At 30.7% G+C, this 25929-nt stretch overlaps 1 protein-coding gene across 1 annotated transcript; it reads right to left on the bottom strand.

Moving 5' to 3' along the window:
* Nucleotides 1–309: 309 nt before the first annotated feature.
* On the bottom strand, nt 310–24215 carry LOC130817623 (potassium channel AKT1-like). The gene is made up of 12 exons (XM_057683438.1): nt 23914–24215; nt 22188–22553; nt 22026–22083; nt 21086–21403; nt 18591–18836; nt 14733–14831; nt 13870–13902; nt 13596–13781; nt 7785–7979; nt 7493–7568; nt 1254–1832; nt 310–1111 (listed from the first exon to the last, which is right to left on the bottom strand). Exons 1-12 carry the CDS (start codon nt 24108–24110, stop codon nt 828–830), a joined length of 2637 nt encoding a protein of 878 aa, XP_057539421.1. The 5' UTR covers nt 24111–24215; the 3' UTR covers nt 310–827.
* Nucleotides 24216–25929: the final 1714 nt, after the last annotated feature.

Below are 25929 nucleotides of genomic sequence, written 5' to 3'. Positions count from 1 at the left end.
AAGAAACAAATTGTGGTAGCTAGTTCAAGTACAGAGGTTGAATACAAAGCTTTAGCAATGACAGCGGGCGAAGTCCTTTGGATTTGTTAGCTGGTTTATGAAATTGGTGAAGTATACTTTAAACACAGTAATTAAATTATCAATTAGTTCCAATCTGTTTCATTTCTTAAGTTTGATAGCTATTGTAAAGGAAATTGGTATTTGGCTGTTAGTATTTCCTTGTGGATAGGATATTGTCTTTATACAACTCTTTTCCTGTACACCAATATTATCAGTCAAATACATCATTATTGTTTCAATTTTAAGAAATGTAAATAAAAAAATTATTAAAATAGCAAAGAGACAATTCAATAATTAGAATAGTATTTCTATAATTTCTAACCCTTGCCTTGTAATTTGTAAACTATGTTATGATACACTATTTCTAGACATACAAACTAAATATTACATGAAGAGGTTTTTCCTAATTACTCTACATTATGATAAACTCTTATGTTCTTTTAGAGTTTGCTATAGTATTGTGGTTTTCTAAGCAGAGAGCTTTTTTAACCACAATGTAGCACAATTAAAGAATTGAAAGAATAATCAATGTACAGCTTACTAGTTAAAAAATCATATCGTAGACTCTTGATCAAAATCATACTTCTTAGGTCATCAATTTATTGAAGCGGTACGAATATGAATACATGATCATCATATAATGAAATATACCAGTCACCTCACTCCATTGTTTATTTAAAATTCTCTTACAGAGCTCTTCCAAATCTTAGATTGCTGTCAGATATCATATGGTTGTCTACACATTCTTGAACCAAAACCAAGAAGTTCTAGCTTTGAGGCGTACTATGGGTGTCTTCACATATGAGGCAAAGTTGATCACCATCTCTTATAAGCTCTATTTCATCAATTTCAGCTCCATCTGAAGTCATCACTCTTGTACAACGTCGTCCAAACTTTTGGGTGCCGATTTCGAGTAGTTCTGGGATGGTATCAGGCAAACTGACAAGCTTTGCTGGATCACCTTTACCAGGGCATCTTAGTATCACTCTAGTTGGATGATGCACAAAAAATGGAGAGTTTGTGAAACTATGCCCATCAGGGGCTGCATCACCTGAAAAGTTGAGAAGAAGACTTTGTAATTTGATTTACTTATAAGAATGCTTTGTGGCATGGTTCCAAGCACGTGTAAGATGCTCTATGTACCATACATGGCCTCCTAAATTAAGAACAATTAAGGGAAATACAAAACTCACCTCTAGTTGCTGCTGCAGACACGAACCCAAACAGTGAATTTCGAAACGTGTTAACTCGACGTCGAGGATGCTTATCAGCCCAAGTGACTTCACGAGTACGAGGAGTAACATCCATGGTATCCCCAGTCTTAACCTTCTTTAAGAAAGTAGGACTGGCAACTTCAGGATAAGGAACCATAACAACTGATTGAACTTTAGCACCTTCTTTAAAATGATCAAATAATGCTTTAATCTCTTCATTCCCATAATGATCAGCCAAATTCCTAGGTGTCCATCCATGTATATCTGACTTGTCAATATCTGCACCTTGCTTTAAAAGGAATTTAACTATTTCAGGATTGCCATTAGTTACAGCTGCATGAAGTGCGGTAGTATCAGCACTGGTACCAGGCAAAGTAACATTTCCACCATATCGAACAACATCCTTTAACAACTCAAGGTTATCTTGTTCTACTGCATGACATGCATACTGAGGTACATCACCTGATGCTAGAGTAGCACCTTGGTCCACTAGAAGCTTGATCACAGCCTCTTGCTTCGCTACAATTGCATCCCAAAGTGGAACAATTCCTTCTGTGTCTGTACAAACAGTGAGAATATGTCAGATGCCAGGAATTTTAATTCTGGCCCCAATTAGCCGATGCACCAGCAAAATAATAATGTTCATAGTCAATGCACTAGCAAAATATAAATGATATAACGAAAGAATGTCACCGTGGCTTAATAAATAGAACCGAATCTAGAGAGTAGCCACAACAAGCATCTATATAGAATAAAGGGTCTAAAATATTGTAAAATATTTATTGTAACTGAACTTTATTTTTCACGACTTCACATATGTTTTTACGATCGAAATAGCATGCATATTTTTAAATAATTAAATACGAGCCAATTATTCACCACTTTACTTATAGCTGTAAAAAAGTTAAAGAAGACATAGTCCATAGACAAGGATGGATGTTCTGACTCATAACTTAATCTTGAGGTACCATATGATGATTAATGATGAGGAGTATTACTATGTTTGAAAATATGTGAAGATGGGATGTAAGTGTGCATAATAAGAATTTGAGACATAAGCTACCATAAATCTATAGTCTACTCGGCTTGGTGTCCGCTCTATCAAGTTTGCTTGCTCTACCGACTTTCAGCCTATTACTATTTTATTACTGCCTTAAAAATAACATTGCACTATACTTTCTTAAGTCATTCCCTTTGCATTGCAAACATATAAATGCCCCTTCTATGTCATTGTATCATAAGATTGGATACAATTGGGGAAATTTAGAGCAAGAAGGCCTCAATGTACTTAGAGTTTCTAGAGGGATTAAATTCAGGAATTTTGACGTTCTCTTTTAATTCATGATAAGAGTGCACCCCTAGATAGGGCTTGGATTATCCATTGTAATCAAGAGACTCTACAATCTATAGTATTGTCCCATAATTGTTATGTGGGGTTTTATAGTCTAATACCAAATTGGTATTAGGATTTTTGCCTCCTCCCAACTTGGTGTGATTTCTTTATATTGCTTTTTATTCAAATTTTTTTTATTCATTCTTTGTGTAGAGTCTTTCAATAATTGGGTAATTATCCTAACATTAATATTAGAGCTTGGGTTGAATATTCTTGGGATTGCTAGAAAAGTATTAATTTGGATTTAACAAACTATAAAATAGGAAATTAGTTATAACAAACCTTCCTTAGACTTAGGTACTATTTTCTATAAATACTTGTACATGTATTCTTAGTGTAATGAAAAAAAAATAAGAGAATTAATTCAAATCTCTCAAAAACTAAAATCTAATCTTTATTCTTTTCTTGGTATCAGAGCCAAAGGTAAAAAACCTTAGTTTTTATCACTTAGCATTCCTGGAAACCTACCAATATGGATGCCCAAATTCCAGAAACCAACTAGACCACCATCAATATTGAAAATACCTTCATTATGGAACAATTCATGCAAAGCTTGGAGAGTTTCAACACAAACAAACCTGTTACTGAACAACCCACAAATAAAAAAGCCATATATCTGTCTGAAAAACTCAATCACCACAACTATACCAAGTGGTCAAAACTCATGAATCTAGCAATTAGTGACCGTGGGAATAGAGATATCTAAAAGGAACTTTAAGTAAAGGAACAATGTTCAGAAAAAATAATCATTTTCATTTACAAGCTTATACAGATGTAAATTGGGCTGGGAATAGAGATGAAAGGAAATCTACCTCTGGATATTTTACACTTGTGGGAGGAAATTGAGTAACATGGAAAAGTAAAAAGCAAAAGGTAGTAGCTTTATCTAATGCAGATGCAGACTTCTGTAGTATTGCTAAAGGAATCACTGAAGTATTATGGTTACGGAAATTGCTTGGTGAATTTGGGTTTCCTCAAGAAAGAGAATGTGAAATATATTGTGATAACAAAGCAGCAATTAGCATCTCCGAAAATCCAGTTCAACATAATAGGACAAAACATGTGGAAGTAGATAGACATTTCATAAAGGAAAAATTAGAGGCACATATTATAAGTCTTCCTCATGTTAGATCAAGAGAACATCTTGCTGATATTTTGACAAAAGCTATAGGAGTCAAGCTCTTCGAAGATACTCTAAGTAAGTTGGGCATAGAAGACCCATGACTCAACTTGAGGGGGGTGTTAGAAAAGTATTTAATTTGGATTTAACAAACTATAAAATAAGATATTAGTTATAACAAACCTTCCTTAAACTTAGGATCTATTTTCTATAAATACATGTACATGTATTCTTAGTGTAATGAAAAATAATAAGAGATTTAATTCAAATCTCTCAAAAAACTAAAATATGTTCTTTATTCTTTTCTGGGATAGTTAGAGTTTCATTGAATTAGGAATATTTTAAGATTTTTAGATTGGTTCTTTATAGCCATGAGTTTCAAAAAATTTAATATAAAGAAGTTTGATAGGAATGCAAATTTTGGGTTATGGAGACTGAAGATGAAAGAAAATTTAGTGCAAAATGAGTTAGAGAAGGCCATGTTGGAGAAGTCCAATAAACCTTTATCCAAGTTTATGGAAGAACTTGAAGAATTGGACCTGAAGACCCTTACATTGATAAAAGTTGAGGATATTGGTTCTATTTGAATTAAGATGTTTGATGGTATTTTGCATACTTTGTCCATTGTTAGGTTTGTTCCATTTATGAAGAAGAATTTGATCTCTTTGGGCACTTTTGATAATAATGGTTGTAAAGTTAACTTCTAAAATGGGTGCTTTTAGAGTCAAGAGTTGCTATGGGTTCGCAAGTTGTGATGAAGGGTAAGAAGGTTGGGTCACTATATGAGCTCATTGGGTCTACCATTGAGGGTTCCACGTGCGTTCGCTTTTCAATGAAATACGTCGATCATACAAAGTGGTGGCTTTTGAGATTAGGGAACATGAGTGAAAGGGGTTTATTCGACTTATCTAAGAAGGGTCTTCAAGTAATCAAGCTACAGTTCTATAGAGTTTTTTTAGAACTTTGTGCTTGGTGAACAAAGAAGGGTTAGCTTTAACGCGTCCATGCATAGAAGAAAGGCAACACTTGATTACATTTATTTGAATTTTCAGGTTTCTTCAAGAAATCCATACATAAGAGCTTCTATGTAATTGATCACGATCATTGTTGATTACTTTAGGAAAGTAAAGGTAGTCTTAATGAATAAGAATAATGTCTTTAGGGAATTAAAAGATTGAAAGACGATGATAGAAAAGTAAACCAATAAGCATACAAAGAGGTTGAGAATATATAACGTGATTAAGTATGTGAAAGATGAGTTCACCAACTTTTGCAAGAAGCTTGGTATTGTTCGAAATAGGACTTGTGCGGGTATAACCTCAACAAAATGGAGTGGTAGAGAATATGAATAGGGCCTTGCTAAAGAAGGCTTTATTTATGGTTTTCAATGCTAAGATGAGTAAGGGATGTGGAATGAAGCGGTAAAAAGGCGGCTTATTTGGCAAATAAATCACTGGATACTGCCCTTACGTTGAAGGTGGCAAAGGAGGTGCGGTCCAGGTCACTAGTTTGCTATCCAAAAATTAGAATCTTTGATTATACTAAATATGCTTATGTTAATGATGGAAAGTTGGAGCCTCGTGCTAAGATTAGGTGTTCTTGGGTTACATGGATACGATCAAGGGGTACAAATTGTGGGATCCTAATGCATGAAGAGTCATCAATAGTCGAGATGTTACTTTGATTTAGCTTGTATTTCTTCATGATGAGAGCTCAAATGAGGGAGTCGTAATATAAAGCCCCTAATAAGATCATAGTATGAAAATCATTAAGAATAGATTAGAACAGAGTTTGTGCTTATCCCATAAAAAGTACATTAAAAGGATTTGAGACCGATTTCTAATGACAAATGGCAACGCCCGTCGCAAAACCTTTGGCATTACAAATGGAATTATCAAAGATGAATTGTCCCAGGTCGAAAGTGGACAATGATTTGATGTCATTGGTTCCATATGCTAATGTGGTAAGAAGCGCCATGTATGCGATGGTTTATAATTGACCCGATATTACTTAAGTCGTTAGTTTTTGTGAGTAGATTTATGTTAAATATGGGTAAGGGTGTAAGACTCAATAGTTCGTGGTCAAGTGGATCCCTATATATTTAAGGGGTACATCTAACACATGTATTGAGTATGGGAGGAACAATGATGGCTTTTATGGTTATATGGATTCTGATTATGGTGGAGATCTTGATGAAGGGAAGCCAACTTTAGTATTTGTATTTTATCTTGGAGGGTCCACTTTTAGTTGGAAGTCTAAGTTGCAAGGGGTTGGAGCTCAATTAACTATTGAGTTCGAGTACATAGCAATAACAGAGGGTTATAACTTATCAAGAAGCCTTATGGCTATGAGGTTTTGTGGGTGAATTGACGTCGAAGAGATGTGTTCCCACTGTTTTAAGTGATAGCAAAAGTTCTATACCTTTCGCTTTAGAATCAAAATTTTTACTATAAGAGAACAAAGTACAAAGTGGCGAAGGTTAACAGCAATGATAATCTAACAGACATGTTACCTAAACCTTTAGCTACTTCAAATTTTAAGCATTGCTTTAACTTGATTAGGTGTTATTGATTAAAGTGTGCTTATCTACCATTGAGGGAGATGCAACTCTTCTGAGGTGGGTATATCCTTGATTGGATGGGTATTTGGGATACATTATGTTTGGTGTATATTTTTTTGTGTGAAGATGATTGATTGTTTTTTTGTTTGGCGAGATTGTGTTTATTTCGTCCGGGGGAGATTTGTTGGATGTGGTAACTCATAACTCAATATGGAGGTACCTTAGAATGATAAATGATAAGAATTATTCTTATGTTTGAGAATAAGTGTGGATGGGAAATAAGTGTGGAAGATCTGAGTTTGAGACAGAGGCTGCTAGAATTCGACAGCCTGCTCAACCTGGCATTCGTTTGACTGAGCTCACTCGCTCGACCTAGTGAAGTGGATGCTTTGTACCCAGACGCGATGTTCAGTCTAATACTACTTGTTATTGCCTTATAAACAACTTTGCACTAGATTTTGTTAAGCAATTTTCTTTACATCATAGTTATTAAAATCAAGATTCTGATCTACGATACTACGATTTTACGATCCAAAAACAAACGAGCGATCTGAATTGTAGGTAGAATTGTTGTGTTGATAGAATCATACGATTCTAATTGAAATAAAATTTTGAGAGGTAAAATCATGACACGAATCCACGATTGTACGATCTAACAACCCGATCCAGCAAATTTAGACTCAATTATAATTAATTTTTAATATGTACAATCGTTTACTAATTTCGTTTACATACACATATATGTTTCAAAAAACCATATTATTATCGAGATTCCATTTTACCAATTATTCTATGTTTATACTTTTGATTCTTAAATAACAACTCTAAACAAAACTTGAATTCACAAGTTCAAAGTTTTTAAATGAATAATTAATACTAGACTCTATATATTTTAGCATATTTAACTTTTGAAATGAATAATTAATGCTAGACACTAAATATCATCTCACAATTGTTATAGGTAGGGTTTATAGTCTAAAACTAAATTGGTATTAAAATTTTTCCCACCTATTAACTTGGTGTGATTTCTTCTTTTGCTTTACATTTTGCAGTTCTTTATTCATTCTTTGTGTAAATTATTTTAATATTTGAGATATTGTCCTAAAAGACTATGAGCATAATTGAATGAAAATTAAGGTTCATACCTTTTATGTTTGGATCTGCTCCATATGCAAGGAGAACAAGAGCACACTTTTCATTTCCCTTGGCAGCTGCAATGTGCTAGTAAATACATGATTACAACACATATGGAAAGAAATATTCAAAATCCAACCATAATTGGATAATCTAGTGATTATATATTGTCAAAATCTATAAAGAAACTTTATATACTAATTAAGAAAAAAAAAATTTGAAAAATTCTTTCAAAAAAAAAAAAATAGACTATATAACAAATACTTATTGAAATGGTGCTTATATGGTTTGTGATAAACGTACCAGCGCAGTGCGCCCGTTTATGTCGACCTCGTTTGGATTAGAACCTCTTCTAAGCAAATGTTGTAACAATGGTTCATCTCCTCTTGTTGCAGCAAAACATAAACTTAGAGGCAATTCCATTCTTCCATGAGCCAACATGTTCTCTATTTCTTTTAAAAAAGATTGCATCATTGGGGCTTTTTGCTCTTTTAGATGCTGCACTAGTCAAATCAAATCTTAGTTAATTACCCCATCAAGCCTTGATAGGAGCATACATCATGAAAAATACGGTTTTAAATAGACTAACCATGAGAGAATTTGTGTAGTAAAAAGGCTAGAAATATGCATATCCACATCTTAAGGGAAATTTTGAATGTGAAGAGTAGTTAAGTTAAATCTTCTTTATAAAATAAATTATCATTTTTTTATGATGCATACCAAATTTAAAATCTTAACTTGCAATGGTATATACTACAGACAGTTATGGACGATCTCAAAAACTTTAACCTTAACATTTTTTTGAGTTGTGATGATTCAATAATCACTCTTTGTTTGTTGATAGGAAGGTTTAGATATGTATGGTGAATAAGGGTGTGCATGATGTCTCTGCCTTGTTATGTTACTTAAATGGAGTGAACTGTTGAAATGCTGCTAAATGGAGTTGTTCTGGTGCCCAAACAAACAACTTTAAGGAAATAATATTGGGCGTGTTATAATTCGTGTGGAGGAGCAAAAGTGAGAAGCAAGCAACTATAAAGGAACTTTTGATCACACTTTAGTGATGGTTCAAATTATTCCCCCTCTTAAGGTCTTTAGACCTTTTACATTTAATAATTCTTTAACATGAAGTTGAACCTTAAATACACTGAAGTCTAAGCTATAATAGGTTTTGCTCAACAACATCTCTTAAACATTCAAGGGAAATTCATTCAAATCCTCATGAATCCCACCTTGGTAATGAGGAGATCAGAACCACATATCACAATATTCCATTACCCTAGGGTTATTTAAATCCATTAAAAATGTCCAAACTAACTAATGTTTTTCTTGCAGCCATAGAGTAAAAATGTGATAACTGTCGCGATTACGGTGATGAAACGGTGATGCAGTAACTGGAATGATGCGTTTATCAGAATGCCTAAATATCGGGCAAAACCAAAAGATATCCCTTGATACAACCCAAGACGGTGTTTTTTACACCTTTACAACACGGAAAATATTGGTTCGTTGTTTTTAAAAACCTTTAGAACGCGGCCAACGCGATGCGATGCGGCCTTGTTTTACATTATGCTTGTACCAAAAGGCCCAACTCTTTTGGTTACATTATTATGATAACAACACTAGACTTTTCTATCAAAGTATTATAAAAACAGAATTGTTAATAACATTAGATCTCTTCAAACACCTAAAGGTTTAAGGAGGCTTTCACTAATTACTACCAAAAACATTTCGCTTCCTTTGTGGATAACAAGAGCTTAATAATATGAATACCTTCAAGCTTGGTCTGTGATGCTGGAACAAGGAAACAAAATGCTAACATATTCTAGACGTACCAAGAAGGCTACCACAGAACCAGAATCTCCTCAAATACCAGCTGGACAGAATGAATAATTATGTTATAACAAATAGGGTAGTGTACTTGGCTTTTTTTTATGACAATTTGTTAGTCGTGCTTTATACCTAGGCTAATATTTAGCACCTAGAATTTCTATATAAAGATCTAGTGCTTACCTAGAAACACTATACTTATATGTAACTGAGCAGATAACTGTTGTAATCATGCCTTTTATGAAATATCAAATCAGCACTTGAGGCGTGTTGCTGTACTCGAATCAGCTAGAATATCTAATCATTTTTCTCTCTTTCTTTTCTTTTCCCTTTCTGCTTTCTTTCCCAACCTCTTAAAATCTCGTTGCCCTCTGATTCATCCCATTTGGTATTAGAGTAGTACAAAAATCAAACCAAAAAATATGGGAAAACCCACAAATCAACAAAGAATTGAGCAAATCGAACAACACCTGGACCTGTTGAAAGACCTATTACCGTCCCAAATCCAAATCAAAGTTGCACATGCAGTTAATCGGAAACAATCTCTTTATAAGTTTTATCACTATCGATTAAGGGTAAGATTGAGTAAATGTGGCAATTGAAACTCCACCCTAGGTGAGAGTTAATGACATTGGAACAATTGAATGTTGTACTCTTATACCAATTTATGAACCAAAGACTCATTCAAATTCTAGCTCCATGTGAAAATGATATTCTTTCTCTTAAATATAATCCAAGAATAAGAATTTCACTCAAACTCCTACAACGTTTTATCTTATGCTATCTAATGAGTATTTAGAATTTACTTTAAACATGTCAAAAATATATTTAATTACGTTGTACAACCCCATCCCTCAAATCCTAGGTCCGCCACTGCTAGCATAGATGGGCTTAATAGTTGATTTTTCAAAAAAGTTTGGGATAACATTGGTATTGATATTGTTGAAGCCTTCTAAGACTTCTTTAGTAAATGCAAACTTTGTTTGTGCTTGGAATAAAACTTTCATTACTCTTGTGCTAAACATGGAAGTCCTTTCTAGCCTCGATGAATATAGCCCTATAGCCTGATGTTCACCATTTATAAGGTGAATTCTAAACATATTTGTTGTATATTGAGATCAATTTATAGTAGCATCATTGATCACTCTTTGGGTTCTTTTGTGAAAGGTAGGACTATTGTAGTAATAGTCTTCCTTGTCGGGATATTATTAAAACGAACCACAAGAGTAATTTCTGTTATGGTATTGGGTGCCAGCTTACTACAGTAAACAAAGAAAAGAAGAAAAAGGAAAGGTAATAGAGCAGAAATTAGTAGAAATAATAGAAGAAAGAGAGAGAGAGAGAGAAAGGGTGGTATGCTTGTATTATGATAAGAGAGCAGTGTACTCCCCTGAGCTCTTTGAGTGGCCCAGTAACTCCCACAAGATACTACAAAATGGTACTACAAGCATGAGAAAGATCTACCCCCCTTAGGCTATTTAAAGCTAGTACAATATTCTAGAAGGCACTCAAAAGTATAGCTCAGCTTTCATAACATAAAGATTCCCTTCAAAACAGAATGACAGCAGGTAGGCTCCTAACGTCTTCCCCTTCTAGTGTATATGTGATGTATTATGGGCCTTGGTGCAGTTGGGTCCATGACAATTTCCTTCCTAGTTAACTAGTTAAGGTAGAATTTTCAGGAAGGCCTACGACACTATTTATCAGAGATTCTTAAGATATCTACTTGTTATTATGAATTGTCCTCCTAAATTCATAAGCATTTTTATGACATATGTCTCCACTACTGATTTCTTCCTTATAAGAAATGGTGAGCATGTTGGTCCATTCAATCATAAAAGAGCCCTACGGCAAGATCATCCTTAAATCCCTCTTATCTTTGTGATTTGTATGGAGTACCTTGCTAGAATTATAATATTCATTGGTAACACTAAAAATTTTATTTTCTATCCTAGATGTTCCACTCTTAAGTTGAATCACCTAAGTTTTTGTTGATAATCTACATGTCTTTAGTAGAGTTAATAAAAACATTGTTGGGATGCTTTTTAAGGGAATCCATCTCTTTTCAATTCTTTTGGGCTGGAAGCCAACCCCTATAAAACTTCCATATATGCTCTTAGGACCTCTAATGGTACTTTATGCTCTTTATACAACACTATCACTGCTAAACAACATAATTCCAAGGATTGTAAAAGCCTCTTGGATTAGATGTTCAAAGATTAGAAGTTTGTAATTTAGAAATCTTTTTACACTATAAGATTTTAATTAGTCTCTTTTGTGCTATATTACTTCTTTATGGTCTAAAATAATCCTTCTTCTCAAATTAGTACTTGGAAAGGTTAATGCGATTTTCAGGGCTAATCTTTGGTAAGGTATTGATGATAGCTCTAGGTGTGGTTGTATGATTTGGAACAAAGTTTTCTCTCTTGAGAAGAAGGTAGGTTTCGGAGTCAAGGTTTTGTTAGACTTGAATATCATTGATATGGAATATAAGTTTAAAAAGGGACACTCAATGGATCAGATGGCAGCATGGTCGTTACATTGAAGGTTCTAATTAGTGGGATTATACTCCTAGCACTGCAGCAAGTTAAGTAATGAACCATATTTTCTCTACTTAAAGAGAACCTTAGGTTATCTCCCCAATGTCTACACTATCTCTAAGCTTAAAAATGATAAGGGCACCTTAGGCTAACTCCCCATGACATAACAACTAAAAGATTGGTTTTGATGCATACCCTTATATGCATACTAATCCATCTCCTTTTTGCGAGTCTTAAATCTAATTATCTTTAGAATCAATCTAGCAACCATATTACCTAGAATCTTAGATTTTGAACTTTTAGTTCCTTCCGTCCCTTTGATTCAAACCCTTTCATACCATTTATGTATGTCATAGGGCAGTGATTAAGGAGTATATGATTAGTGGACCCTTATTAGTAACCTACAAAACCTCAATGAATAGCCTGGAATTTGCTATCATATATTTTGAACTTTTCATCTCGGTATGATTAATGAAATTTCTTTTCACGTTTGTATCAAAAAAAATGATAAATAAAGCAATAAACAAAGAGAAACATTAAATTTAGGAAGCACACCAATAAAGTTGTGTACCTATAGTTGGTGTTTATGTATGTTATATGTGTTAAAAGAGTACTAAGCTACTAGCTCGTTCAAATTACATCAAAGGTATGACAAAAGGGATGGTCATGGGTCAGGTCCAACCGGATCCGGACCTAGACCTATTAAATTTTGGTGGACACAAACCCTGAACTGAACCCTTAGGGTTTGAATATTTTGGATTCCGACTCAGACCCGCCGAGTATGATGGGTCTAAGGTCTTAAATTAGTCTTGATTTAATTATTCATACTAAAACTTTTTAAAATTTTAAAGGTTTTATTAGTACTAAAATAGATCATTTGGTTATTTAAAAGTCTAAATTGAGTCTCAATAATTGTTGAAATTAAAACGAACTAGAATTAACTTTGGGTTGTATAATAAGTTTGGTTTAGGTGAGTCTAATGGGTCTAAACAGGGTCTAATAGTTATGAGTCTTAAATGGATCCAGAGAGAGGATTTGCATCAGGTTTGCTTTGAAGACCCTAGACCGAGACTAAGACCCATATAATTTTTTAGCCCGAAAACTAGACCATTGGACTCAAACCCTGAAAATAGGGGCGAGTCTGGGGCCGGTCCAATAGGTCTTAGATCCATGACCATCCCACATAATGGGGATAACCAAAGAAGGTGAAAGAGAGTGGAAGGTAAAATACTACATAAGCATGGAATGACTAATATATACTTCGACTTTCTTGTGCTAGAACTTTGTCTCGTAAACATAAAAGTACTGTATGTGCTTTTCTGAAAAGATTAGGATTGGAATTTTTGGAAGAATTCTTTATTGAGGAAGAAAAAGTCATTTCTTTGATCTTACCAAGAGATTCTTCTACTTTATCAGGATTCTATAAGGGGCGTGTTTGGTATTTTTGGATATTATTTGTATTTATAATTTGGCCAATGATGAATGATTTTTGTTATAAGACTATCTAAAATGAAATGGAAATTATACATGAATGGAGGTATAAGATAAAAAATATTATTCATTCATTTCTATAGTGAAATGTTTATACTTATACAATAAGAGCTCAAGCTTGAGCATGCCTTAAGCATAAGATGGTGCCAAAAATGGTATTTGTAACCAACATACAATAGGGCACAAAAAGATCGCAAAATTAGAACTAGGACGCATTGTTTAACTGAGCAAGTATAATGTAAAGGGCACAAACCTCGAGGAGATTGTTCATGATGATAGCTCCATCCCCAACATTTGCTTGGACAAGACTCAAAAGAGAAGTACGATTCAAACGCAGAAGTTGACTCAATCTCTTTGTACGAACTGTAAAGAGTTGTGGTCTATAACAAAGAACTCCTAACTCCCCGCACACACCTCCCGAGTATAAATCTTCAATAATCTGCAATTAATATGTTTAATTCAATAGTTATGCATTGACAACTACTAATTGAAAAAGGTATCGCAAAAATCGATAGTCTAAAACTTGCCTGTTCAGATCCATTTTGTTGGTAGATAAATTCCTGCAAACAATACTTTAATTAGAGGCCAAAAACTTTGAACTAGAACTGACAAAAAAAAAATTATCTTTTGTTTCTTCATTTTCTGGGTAACTCCAAGCTAAATACAACGAAATTCTCATATTAGTATTTGTAGAATCATATAGTTTTCCCATTTTTGTGGACTGAAAGGGAAAATAATTGGTTTATAGAGTTGTATTCACTTAGTTGAGTGTAGCTTTACTAAAGATAAGTAGATAACTCCGGTTTTATAAAACTCTATACGATCCTTAAATAAGTTCTTATTTTTTATTTTTGAGTGTTGTATTTATTGTTTTAATTTTTTTTATTTTTATTATAAATTTTGAATAAAAATAACTTTATTGATTTAATTTTAATATTTTAATAATATTTTTGGTCCCTACATATTTTCCACTAATTTTATTTTAACATTTTCATATTCTTTATAATTCTCATATATTTTCCACTAACTATATGAACATATTTTTTTATAGTTTTGATCTCCGTAATTTAAAGAAAACGTGAAAAGATAAACTAACTATTTATATTATATTTTTCTCGTTTAAAATTGATTCACGATCCCTTCAAAACTTAACACTTAACAAGAAAAACAACATAAAACACAAAGATGAAGGTTGTATCAAATTTTTGAATTGTAACTTCCTTTTGTAAATGAATGAACTTTCAATGTTTTTTAAGTTACAATTGAACTTAGAAGTACATGCAAAGATCCGCAACCTATTAATATGTCCAATGTGTCCACGACTTTTTCTAGTATTATAAATATTCATGTCTATTAATATATATTCACATAGAATGAAAGTTTCTCTTACCATGGCACCAGAGACCAGTACATATAAATCAGTCGGAGCCTCATTCTGCAAAATCACATTTTCTTTTGGAGGGAAATATTCAGCTTTCATCTCTAAAACCTTCATTGAACAAGATTGAACAAGTCAAGTTTTAATATATTGAAATTAACATAAATGGGTGGATCATAACACAAAAAAATTGCACTGTTGCCTCGAAAATGCTCATACACAATAGAACATATTCAAACCCCACAAATTTGTCTGTTTTTGATTTTTTTTTTTTTTTTTTTTTTGGTTCCTCGTGATCAATTTTTAGTTTGATACACGTTTTATAGCCTTAATCCGATGGTCGATTCATGTGTGGGAATCATTACTATGTATTGGGAAATAGTAGGTTATATATGTATTAGATATGATTTGGAAGGCCAAAAGGATCAAATATAAAAAGTAGCAAAATGTTAAAGCTTTAGAACAGGATTCTAGGTCGAGTTAACTTTTCTTAGGTCTTTTAAAAAGCTGAATTGGCTTTTAATTCTCTTTAATTCGTGCATTTGTGTAGTTTTTGAAAATTGTGTTAGCTTTAATTCTGACCCTTTTAAAGTCGAGTTTGCTTAATGCATGGGTGAATTTTTCCGCATGATTTTTATCATTTCTTTTTTCCATTAAATGTGTATTTGTGGCATGGTCTACAAATAGCTCAAAATACTTGATAATAATCTAATATCTATTTGGTGTAATTCATCTTCTATTGTAATCATTACCCTCTAGCCCTAATAAAGCCTTGAGATAAATGGTGAAAGATGAGACCGATGTTACTTGAACTCGGGTACGAATATAAAATACAGGTCTAGATCCTATTATTCAATATATTATTCAGCTAGTCTTGGCCGAGACCGTCTCAATATGAGACTGCCCATATACCTCCCAACCCAATCTTCATTAAAAGTTATAAAAAAAGAAAAAGAAGAAATATAAAACTGATATTTTTGAAAACGGTATTCACGAAATTGATTTTCAAACCCCCAAACTTCAATTCGACATTTAGAAAACAAAATCAAAAAGAATTGCACATTCAATTATTTACAAAATCTCTGAAAATCTTCAAGAAATCATTAAAAAATCGACATTTAATCTTCAAATTCCAAACATCTCTCTAATGGAGGATTTAATGAATGAATTCGATATGGTGAAGATTTGCACATTCAGTTATTTATAGATCTCTGAAAATCTTTAAGAAATTATCAAGAAAATTGACATTTCATTTGTAAAACTCTAAAAATCTCTCTAATGGAGGATTTAATGAATGGATTCGACATGAAAATGACTTTACAGACATTACGAATAGATGCAGGCGAGGATTTAATGTTAATTTATATATCACAATTTTAATTCTAACATATTCAATTTGAACTTAATGCGTTGCAATAACTCTATTCAATATAAATACTTATCTTTAAATCGATAATTAAAGATTATAAGTTCAAAATTGAGTTAGATTATAAAACATCAATTGTCAATTTATGTGTCACAACTTTACTATTAACATATTGAATGTCTATACAATTTGAATACTTACTTTTAAAACCATAATTGAAGATTATAAGTTCAAAATTGAGTTAGATTATAAAACATTATTGTCAAATTATATGTCATAATTTTATTATTAACATATTCAATTTGAACTAAAACTTAGTACAATATTTTATAGACTTTGAATACTTATTTTTAAAACGACATATTGAAGCTTATAAGTTTAAAATTGAGTTAAATTATAAAATATTAATTGTCAATTTATATATCATAATTAACTATTAATTTATTCAATTTGGACTATTTACAAATATATATATATATATATATATATATATATATATATATATATATATATATATATATATATATATATGAACTTGTTTAACAATATGGCAAGAATCAACAATCTTCAATCCTTAATTATTGTAATCTTCAGTAATCTTCAATTCTAAAAATCAGCAATCATAAGAGAGGAAGAAATAAAAATGGCAAGAATCAAGAAAGGAAATAAAATAGAGAAGGAAAGAAGAGGAAAAAATGTCAAGAATTAAGAAAGGAAATAAAATGGAGAAGGAAAGAAGAGAAAATTTTAATTATGAAAGTCAGAAAAAAAAAAAAAAAAAAAAAAAGGAAGTGAGGCTGTTAAATGCGCATTCATGGGCCGGCCCATGATGGCCGTCTCATGAGACAGTCTCATTCAAGTTTTTGTGTATATTATTTTTAGAATTTTAGGATACAAGGGGCACCATTTTAGGTTTTGATATGGATACGGGGATACGAAAAAATTAAAGAAATCAAATAAAATATATAATTAATACTAAAAAATTACATAAACATAAAAATATTTACTATAAAGAATTTCTATTGGGTTCAAATATTACTTATAGTGAATAGCGAATAAAAATAAAATGTTTGGGATTAATTGTAATTTTAAATGTCTTAATTTGTAAAACAAAAGATTAAAAACATAGTGGGGGAGGGAGAAACACATGGTCTAGTTGTCTTCAATAGAAAAACTTCAAGTAGAGTAAAATTGTAATACTATATGTTTAGTGTTAAAAATATAAAAAAAAAAATAATAATAGGCTAAACATATACTTGTCACCAGCTAGTCATTATCACAGTGTCTTTACCAATCTTTTACCCATTCTAAAATATTTCAATATCTCCTGTATAAAGAAAAAAAAGTTGCAAAACAAAATTTCTACGGAGAAAAATAAAAGAAGATGATGGAAAACTATCAAATTATCAACAACAGAGTGATTATGGTAGAATTCCATCAGTTGGCGATCAAAAGTCCTTAATTTCCAACCGTAATTGTAAAGGTGAGATTTAATTTTAAATATAGAGTTTTGAAAGAATTGCAAATCCTAATAATGGCAACACAAACTTTAATTTTTTCTATCTTTACTTTTCATATACCAACCCATGTTTGGCCCGCCGTATTGGATGTGTGTCCAACACCGGTATTCGTACCGACAATATCAAATACCGATTAGGTGGTGAAATCAGCGAGTATAATTAACATAGGATGAGACTAACAAGGATGATAATTCAAACAAGATGGAGTCAATGTACATAGTTACAAGTGTCACAAATGATTATTCTTGAATATTAGATTATATGTCACCATTTAGAGAAAGGTAAATGTCTTAAAATTCACCTTGATGATTTTTTTTTCAAAAGTATGATAGATTAGCACAATATTGGTGCGAAGCTTGAAGGTGTTGATTTGTCCATAACTTGTTTGTTCTTTTAACATCTTACCCATTTACCCAATTACCCAAAAATAATTCTCTTTATAAAGGGAATAAGCTTACCCAATTTTCTGGTTTTCTCAAAGTCCACCCACATTCTTTACCCATTTCCTCACCTTCTAAAAATGCGCCCTTCCTATCCAAACTCAAAAAGTTAAAAATTCATTATGACAAATTTTCCCAACAGATTATCAAAATGTCTTTTGTAAAATCAAAAACTCAACTAGCAGACCTTCTATTAAATATGATTGGGTTTATAGAATTGAAAATTATCGTGTAATTTTGATTTTGGTGATTTCGAGACCTAACTTGAAGGGGACCGTAGAAAATAAGAATAAAATAAAAGATGAAATATTTAGAAATAATATTTTATTCTTATTTAGGAATATCTTTTGTTATTTAAGAAGTTAAAGATTTTTTATCTTTTCTGATATTTAGGATATTCAAGTTATTTTGCTTTCAATTATTTACATTTAGATTAATATTTAATTTTTTTATTTTAATCCCAGTTTCTTGATAACTTTATTTTTTCCATTATTATTTTCTATAAATAATTGAAAAGTCATATGAAAGAAAACATGAAACGTACCAACTGAAAAAGCAGGTCATCGGACACACCGTGAAAAAGATAGACTTTTTCAAGTAGAGGATAGAAGAGGTAATGTGAGATACTTGACTTAATTGCATTGGGAAGAGATTCAAGAATCTCTTGATGTTGCAAACCTTCTGAATTAGCTCTATATTTCAAACGTAAGTGGGCCACCATTTGTTCTTGTAAGTGAGCAGGTAGCCCGTTCCTCACCGCAAAACTTGAAGCAGCTTGTAGTGTTTCCCTCTTTGAAAACATATCAAAAGGAATAAATGAAAAGGAAGCATTAGAAAATCAAACTCAGGCATTACAAAATGTTCAGTTTTAATTTTTCATTAGCATGGAATGTGAGTATGTCATTTAAACTCTTTTCTGTTGAAAGAAGTTCACATTTCTTTGACAAGTAAGGCCTTGCCTGGATTCCAGTTTATTATTACACACCAAAACTTAGCCGAGACCGTTTCAAATTGAAATCAAGAGTGGGTCGGTCCAATTCGCGCGGGTAACAACATCACATGTTTTTTCTTATTTTTTCCATTTTTTAGGTATTTATCAATTTTGATCTTAAATGTATCAATTTTAATTTTAAAGGTATCAATTTCAACGTAAAATAATACTTAAACATATCAATTAAAGTAAAAAAATTTCAATTGGAACCTATAAGTGATCTATTTTGACGTTAAACTGATCAATTTCTACCTAAATATGATTTTGTTTCACAATTTTAGAACGAAGTTATATAAAATGGTATTATTATATCATTCTATGGATGAATTTCAAACAACAAATAAATGGTCAATAAAACTATAAATAATAGTGTTAAAACTATTAACATATTAAATTTGAACTAAATGCTATACAATATATTTATACAATTTGAATACTTATTTTTAAAACGATAATTGAATATTAAAAGTTTAAAATTGAGTTAGATTATAAAACATCATTGTCAAATTATATGTCATAATTTAACTATTAACATATTCAATTTGAACTAAAACCTGTACAATATCTTTATAGAATTTGAAATACTTATTTTGAAAACGATAATTGAAGCTTATACGTTCAAAATTGAGTTGGATCATAAAACATCAATTGTTAATTTATGGGTCATAATTTAACTATTAACATATTCAATTTGAACTATTTACAAATATATAAAAACGTGTTGAGGAAAGAGTAATAATACTATAATTGATCGATGATTAAAGAGTACAAGTACTCTTATGTTCCATTAGAACCATCATGTTGCATTGAATAAAAATACTTGTATTGTACAATATTTTAATACTATTATTGATAGTGTTATTGACCATTTATTTGTTGTTTAAAAATCATCCATAGAATGATAAAATAATACTATTTTATTAATTTCGTTCTCAAATTGTGAAACAGAACCATATTTAGGTAGAATTGATCAGTTTAACGTCAAAATTGATCACAAATAGGTCAAAATTGAAATTTTTTATGTTATTTAAACTGTTAAAAGTTTACTTTAAGTTGAAATCAATACCCTTTAAAGTCAAAATTGATACCTTTAAGATTAAAATTGAAAAATGCCCAGAAAATGGAAAAAAAAAAACAAAAGAAAGCATGTGAGGTTGATACATGCGCGAATTGGGTCGGCCCACTCTTGGTCTTAATTTGAGACGGTCTCGGCCAAGACCAGCTGATTATTACAAGAGTAAACAAAATAGAAGCAGATAATACAGAAGAATATTTAAAGGAAGAAACAATTCAAAGAGTATTAAATCTATTAGTTTGGTAAATTTCTTGTCTCCCGTTCATCCCAAGACCCAACCATACACATACAGTAGAGTGAGAATATGTCAATGAAGATAAAAGTGTGATTAGATTGAAAAAATTGAAAAAATGTTGGAGATGAAGATGTGATACTGAAAATGTGAATGAATGATGTAGATAAAATCAGCTTTTTTAAGCCCTATATTATTTTCCATACGAGGGCTAGAGTAATAATTTAACTCTATTTATGGATGAAAAGTTTCCTTGTCATACCATTTACTCTTGTTCCAAACACATTTTCTATGACTTAATAAGTTTGTTGTAATATTTATCCCTTTTCCCCTTAATTCAGGCAGGTCCTAATAAGTAATAGAATCATAATTGTCTATCTATATGTAAAGTGAGCTATATATAGCATGAGGCACTAAAATTAGAGCACTTTTTTCGTGCTCTTAGTGTAGGGCCTAAAAATATAAAAAAGTGAGAAAAAACGTGTATATATAACCGATTAAAATTAAAGAAATTCAAATAAAAAGAGATAAAAAGAGTACTTTTATTATTTGAGACCCCAATTTGAATATTTTAATCAAAGTGTCTAAAATTATTTCAACGATCCAAATAGAATAATTTTACCAAAAGAAATTTCGGTTGATAATTATTGAAATTGATTTTGAACAATTGAATTTTTTGTTGCTCAATATTTTTGTTTGTATGCTAAAATAGAAGAGCAAAATGCAGGAGTAAGTACTCACAAATTTTCTAGTTCGGCTTGTCGCATCAACCACCAAATTAGTCATATTTCCAATAATGTATGCACACAATCCAAGATTAAAGAGCATATAGAAAATATCAAATATCATCTCAGTCGTATTAACTGGATGCAAATCACCATAACCCGTTGTTGAAAGTGTGGAGATCGACCAATACACCGATGCCACGTAACGAACCAACAAATTCTCCTTTAAGTAATCATCCGTCACAAGTGTTAACCAAATATTTTTTGAATCAGGATGATGAACAGCAATGTTATAGAAAAAGCATGCAGCCGTATGCACCGCAAATAGAGTAACCTACAAGTAATCATAGCGTGCATATCATTAATTAAAATATTTCTTATTACCTCTGTTTTTTTGTTATTAATAGCTAAACTTCACTTAAAAAAATCTCAAATAAAAGATGAAATATAATTATTAATAAAAAATAAACATAGTATATATTTAGGATAATACTTTGTAATATATATATATATATACATATATATATATTTAGTATAATATTTTTTTTGTTCTGAAATACTTACACCCGATTATGACATGTTGTGTAGGAAAAATGTTACAATCAACAGCAAATATAATAAAATGCAAGTATAACGTAACGAAGATGGTATATATTTTTAATATTTTAGATAAGATATATTTTACTCATATTTTATCTATAATAATAATAATATATATTACATAAGAAAATTTCACATGGTAACCTAAGTTTTTGACTTTTTCACGTGGTAATTTTGAATTTTCGACTTTTTCACGTTGTAGACAAACATTTTTTAATCTGCATGGATTCCCTGAGATTTAATTTTTCTACATAGTAGACAAAAAGTTAAGTTTTTTATTAAATTAAATGGAAAATTAAAAGCTCAGGTCACGGTATGAAAATTTTCTATGATATAAAATAAAGAGTAATACTCACGGAAACTAACTTCAAGCATCGTATCCAAAAATAATTGATATTTGGAGCTTTCTCTAATCTGTTCAAAAGTGAAAAGTCCTAAATTAAATTAATTTATACTTGTAATATAATAGTAATATTAATTTTAATAGAAAAGTAATCGGTGTAAGTAAAAGTAAATACCTAGAGAACATCTTGCTGACTCTACGAAGACGCCAAAGACGTAACATATTGAAGAGTCCATATGGTTTGAGAGAAGTGGGGAGAATCTTAGTAGCAAGTTCAGAAGGAATAGTGGATACAACATCGAAAGCAAACCAACTAAGGACATACCTCCTAGCAATCTTATCACGCTCATCAATAAGTACGTATGTTTTCGGATCAAGATAAGCAAGAAAGAATGTCAATATTATATCAATGGCGAAAAAACCATTAACAACATTATCAATAACAGCTAGCACTTTGAATGGGCGTTCAAGAAATCCAAATTCGAATGGTGACACCCATGCATTATACACCACCAATATGATCAGAAAACCCTCCCATGTTCTGCATGCGCACATAAATTAACCATTTATTAGATACTACATATCTTTTTATTATATAGTGGCTCAACCTTAAGTTCATCCATGCAAATTGTATTACAAGTCATGTAATTAGATCTTATGTCTCTCCGATCTCAACGTCAGAGTCATTTATTTTTTTTAAATTAAATTGGACTTATTTTTAATATTAGCATATTATAAGAAAAATATCAAGTGTACACACTAGAGAGGAAAAATTCTACTCCCTCATATTCACCTAATGTGTCTCTATTTTTCACCATTTTTTAGATGGTCAAATAGAACCATATGTAAAAGAAAAAGTATAGTGTTTTTAAATTTTAATAGGGTAAAGTGGGGATAATAGTTGTAAAAGTGTGAAAATGTTAAGTTCAGTAAAGATAAAGTTGGTAAAATTAACATATCCAAAATAGAAATGAGATATTTAAAATAATTTGACCCAATAAGCAAATGAGATACTTAAAATTAACTTATATAAAACATATATATCATCTTTAATTCATCAATGTAATATAAATCATCTGTCAAATACAAATCAATTAGGGTGGCGGTAGTACCATGTTAAATTTTTTTTTTAGTATCAAAGTTCAGAGTACTATAATAAAAAGAGTATAGAATTTGATACATCGGCTCTGACCACAATTTAGGTTAATCTCGTAATCCTATGCAACTTTTAAGTGGTTTAAAGGACTAAAAAAAGTCAGAAAAAACATTGCTTTAGAGGGATTACTCTCAATTATAGTTATCATAGTATGAATAGAGTAAAAAAAAAATAGTAAGTAATAACTTGTTTCGAAATCTCAAAATAATGGAATCCAGACTAGAAAATAAGATAAACAAAAGGGTTAGGGTTATTTTCTAATAGACAAAACAAAAATACAATAATAATATATAGATTAACAAACACATACCAAAAAAAGTTGTCTCCAAAACAATTTATTGAAAATTCATTCCAATTTTTCTATTCTTAATTACGTACTCTCCTTCACTTAAAATAACATCCAAAAGAGCCTCATGAATATATAATACATAATGGTAAATTAATACACAAATAAAAAAATGTTTAATTGAATTAGAGTTATTGCCAATGCTAGCATATAATCGAGGAAACATAAGTTGCACTCAAATCTAATTAAATCAAGAATATAACATTTTAAAATCATACATGACAATGAAAAGAGAGTTTCAATAACTTATATGTTGTGCACACCATCTTTAACGCATCGACGTGAAATAAATCGTAAAATATACCCTAAATGAAATTTACCAATTAAGAAAACTCATAACGAAAATTTTATTGAAACCAAAAAAAATCAAAGGAATGAAATAATAAAAACAAAAAATACCTATAGCGAGAGCTTAAAGGGGAGATAATATATGGGCGAGCAACCATACGACGATTGCTACATGCACCAAGGGAAGGAAGAAGACCTCTTGAGAAACTATATGTGCTTTCATCAATGGAGGATATTTCATCTTTATCATCTATTTCTTCATGCCCTTTACAAGATGATGATGATAATTTATTTAGCCATATCTTCATAATTATTTTCACAATTAATAATCATGTATTTATTTTATTTTAATTTATTTTAAATTTTTAATTTATGTCTCTTTTTTTCATACCTTCTAAATCATTGTTTATTTCTCCTATCTCCCCTTTTTGTTTCTTTGTTTCTCCAACATCTCTTTTTTTTACAAGATTTACAACTTTTTGAAAGAACATTTTGAATTAGGATTCTTTTTGTTTTGGGTGAATGATTGATAGAGCTAGATTGAGATTGAGATCGAGATCGAGAAAGAGAAATTTTGTGTACTTTGATACCTCCTTTTATAAAAGGGTGGATGATATTTTCCGTGAGTGTTTTGGTTATTTTTGTGTTATTCCGATTTTGATGGTTTTAAATGTATTTTTTTATTTTTTATCTTTTTGTGTTATTTAATTGATTTAGTCTAAACTATTTATAAAAAAAAAATATTTTTTGTATAGGTGGGAATTTGATGTTCATTGTTTTTTTAATATTTTTTTACTAATGAGTCTTTTATATAAACTCATCTCATGGTGAAACAGTATCATACAAGATGATCTACTTTTGTTAATGAGGTATTGATAGTTTTTAGTTTTTTTTATAATATTGAAAAATTTAATGAAGAAATAACTGGATGAAAAAAAATAGATAAAAAAAAAGCTTTGATTAGGTCAAACTTTGATCACTCCTTTATCTAAGGATTTAACTTCACGTATTGCAAACATGCAATATTTTATACTGAACCAAAGTTATATTTTAAAATTATTGTAATCTACAATAATCGCATTTTTACCGTTCCTGTAATATGTGATCACGACAGTTTTCGCGACCGTGACGGCATTTTTACATTAAATAATCAAAACAATTAAGAAAAATTATCAATGATATTCTGAATTTTGACACTATTAATAGTACCATTAATAAAGAGATAAAACATAGGGGTACCGTTTATAATTCCTCAAAAATTAATAAAAATACTATAAATTTTAGGTTTAGTCAGTAAAAAAAATTGTTTTACAAAAAGTTTTTGATGGTCCATCAAACCAAACAATGTTTAAGCTTACACATACACAACAAAATTGCAGACAAGCAAACGGAAGGGGTGATACCAACATACAATTGGTAGAGAGAGAAACAGTTACCAAAAATAAAAAAAAAAGAATAACAAATGTATAATAAACATACATCAAACAAAAAATAGATTAAACGTAGAAAAATTATCATATTAAAACGAAAATCAAACAGAAAAAATACATATAATATTATTATATTATAAAAACAAAAAAATATACATAAAACACATAAAACCAGAGAAAAAAAACACAAATTTAATGAAGATTAAATATATAAAAACGAAAAAAAACATCGATAAAAACTTAGATTAAATGAAAAAAACATAAATTAAATGAAGATTAAAAACATAAAAACGAAAAAAAAGGATCAATAAAACTCAACAATTAATGATTGTCGCCTTTAATTTACCGGCGATAAAGAAGGAAGCGGATCAAATATGCGGTGGCTACTGAAATACTTCTACCTAGTTTTTTATTAGGTTTTTTTTTTTTTTTTTTTTTTTTTTTTTTTTTTCTGTTTTACGTTTAAGAGAAAAATTGGATAAATGAAAGAGGAACAGAGTGGATGCTTGTGTATTTTTTTTTCTCATTGCTTATTAAGGGGTGTTTGTCATAACACTTGAATTGAGATTTTGTAAATAAATGCCATATATTCTTATTTGGCAAATGATTCGTTCTTATGCTTAGTATTTGTATTGTATTCCAATTAATTTCACATCTACTAATCACATCCAAAAAAATTATAAATATTTTCTTAAAA

This window comes from Amaranthus tricolor, chromosome 7 (genome assembly GCF_026212465.1).
Source record: "Amaranthus tricolor cultivar Red isolate AtriRed21 chromosome 7, ASM2621246v1, whole genome shotgun sequence".
NCBI classification, from domain to species: domain Eukaryota; kingdom Viridiplantae; phylum Streptophyta; class Magnoliopsida; order Caryophyllales; family Amaranthaceae; genus Amaranthus; species Amaranthus tricolor.
Note: the sequence above shows the minus strand (reverse complement) of the source record. Positions and strands in the feature narration are given on the sequence as shown.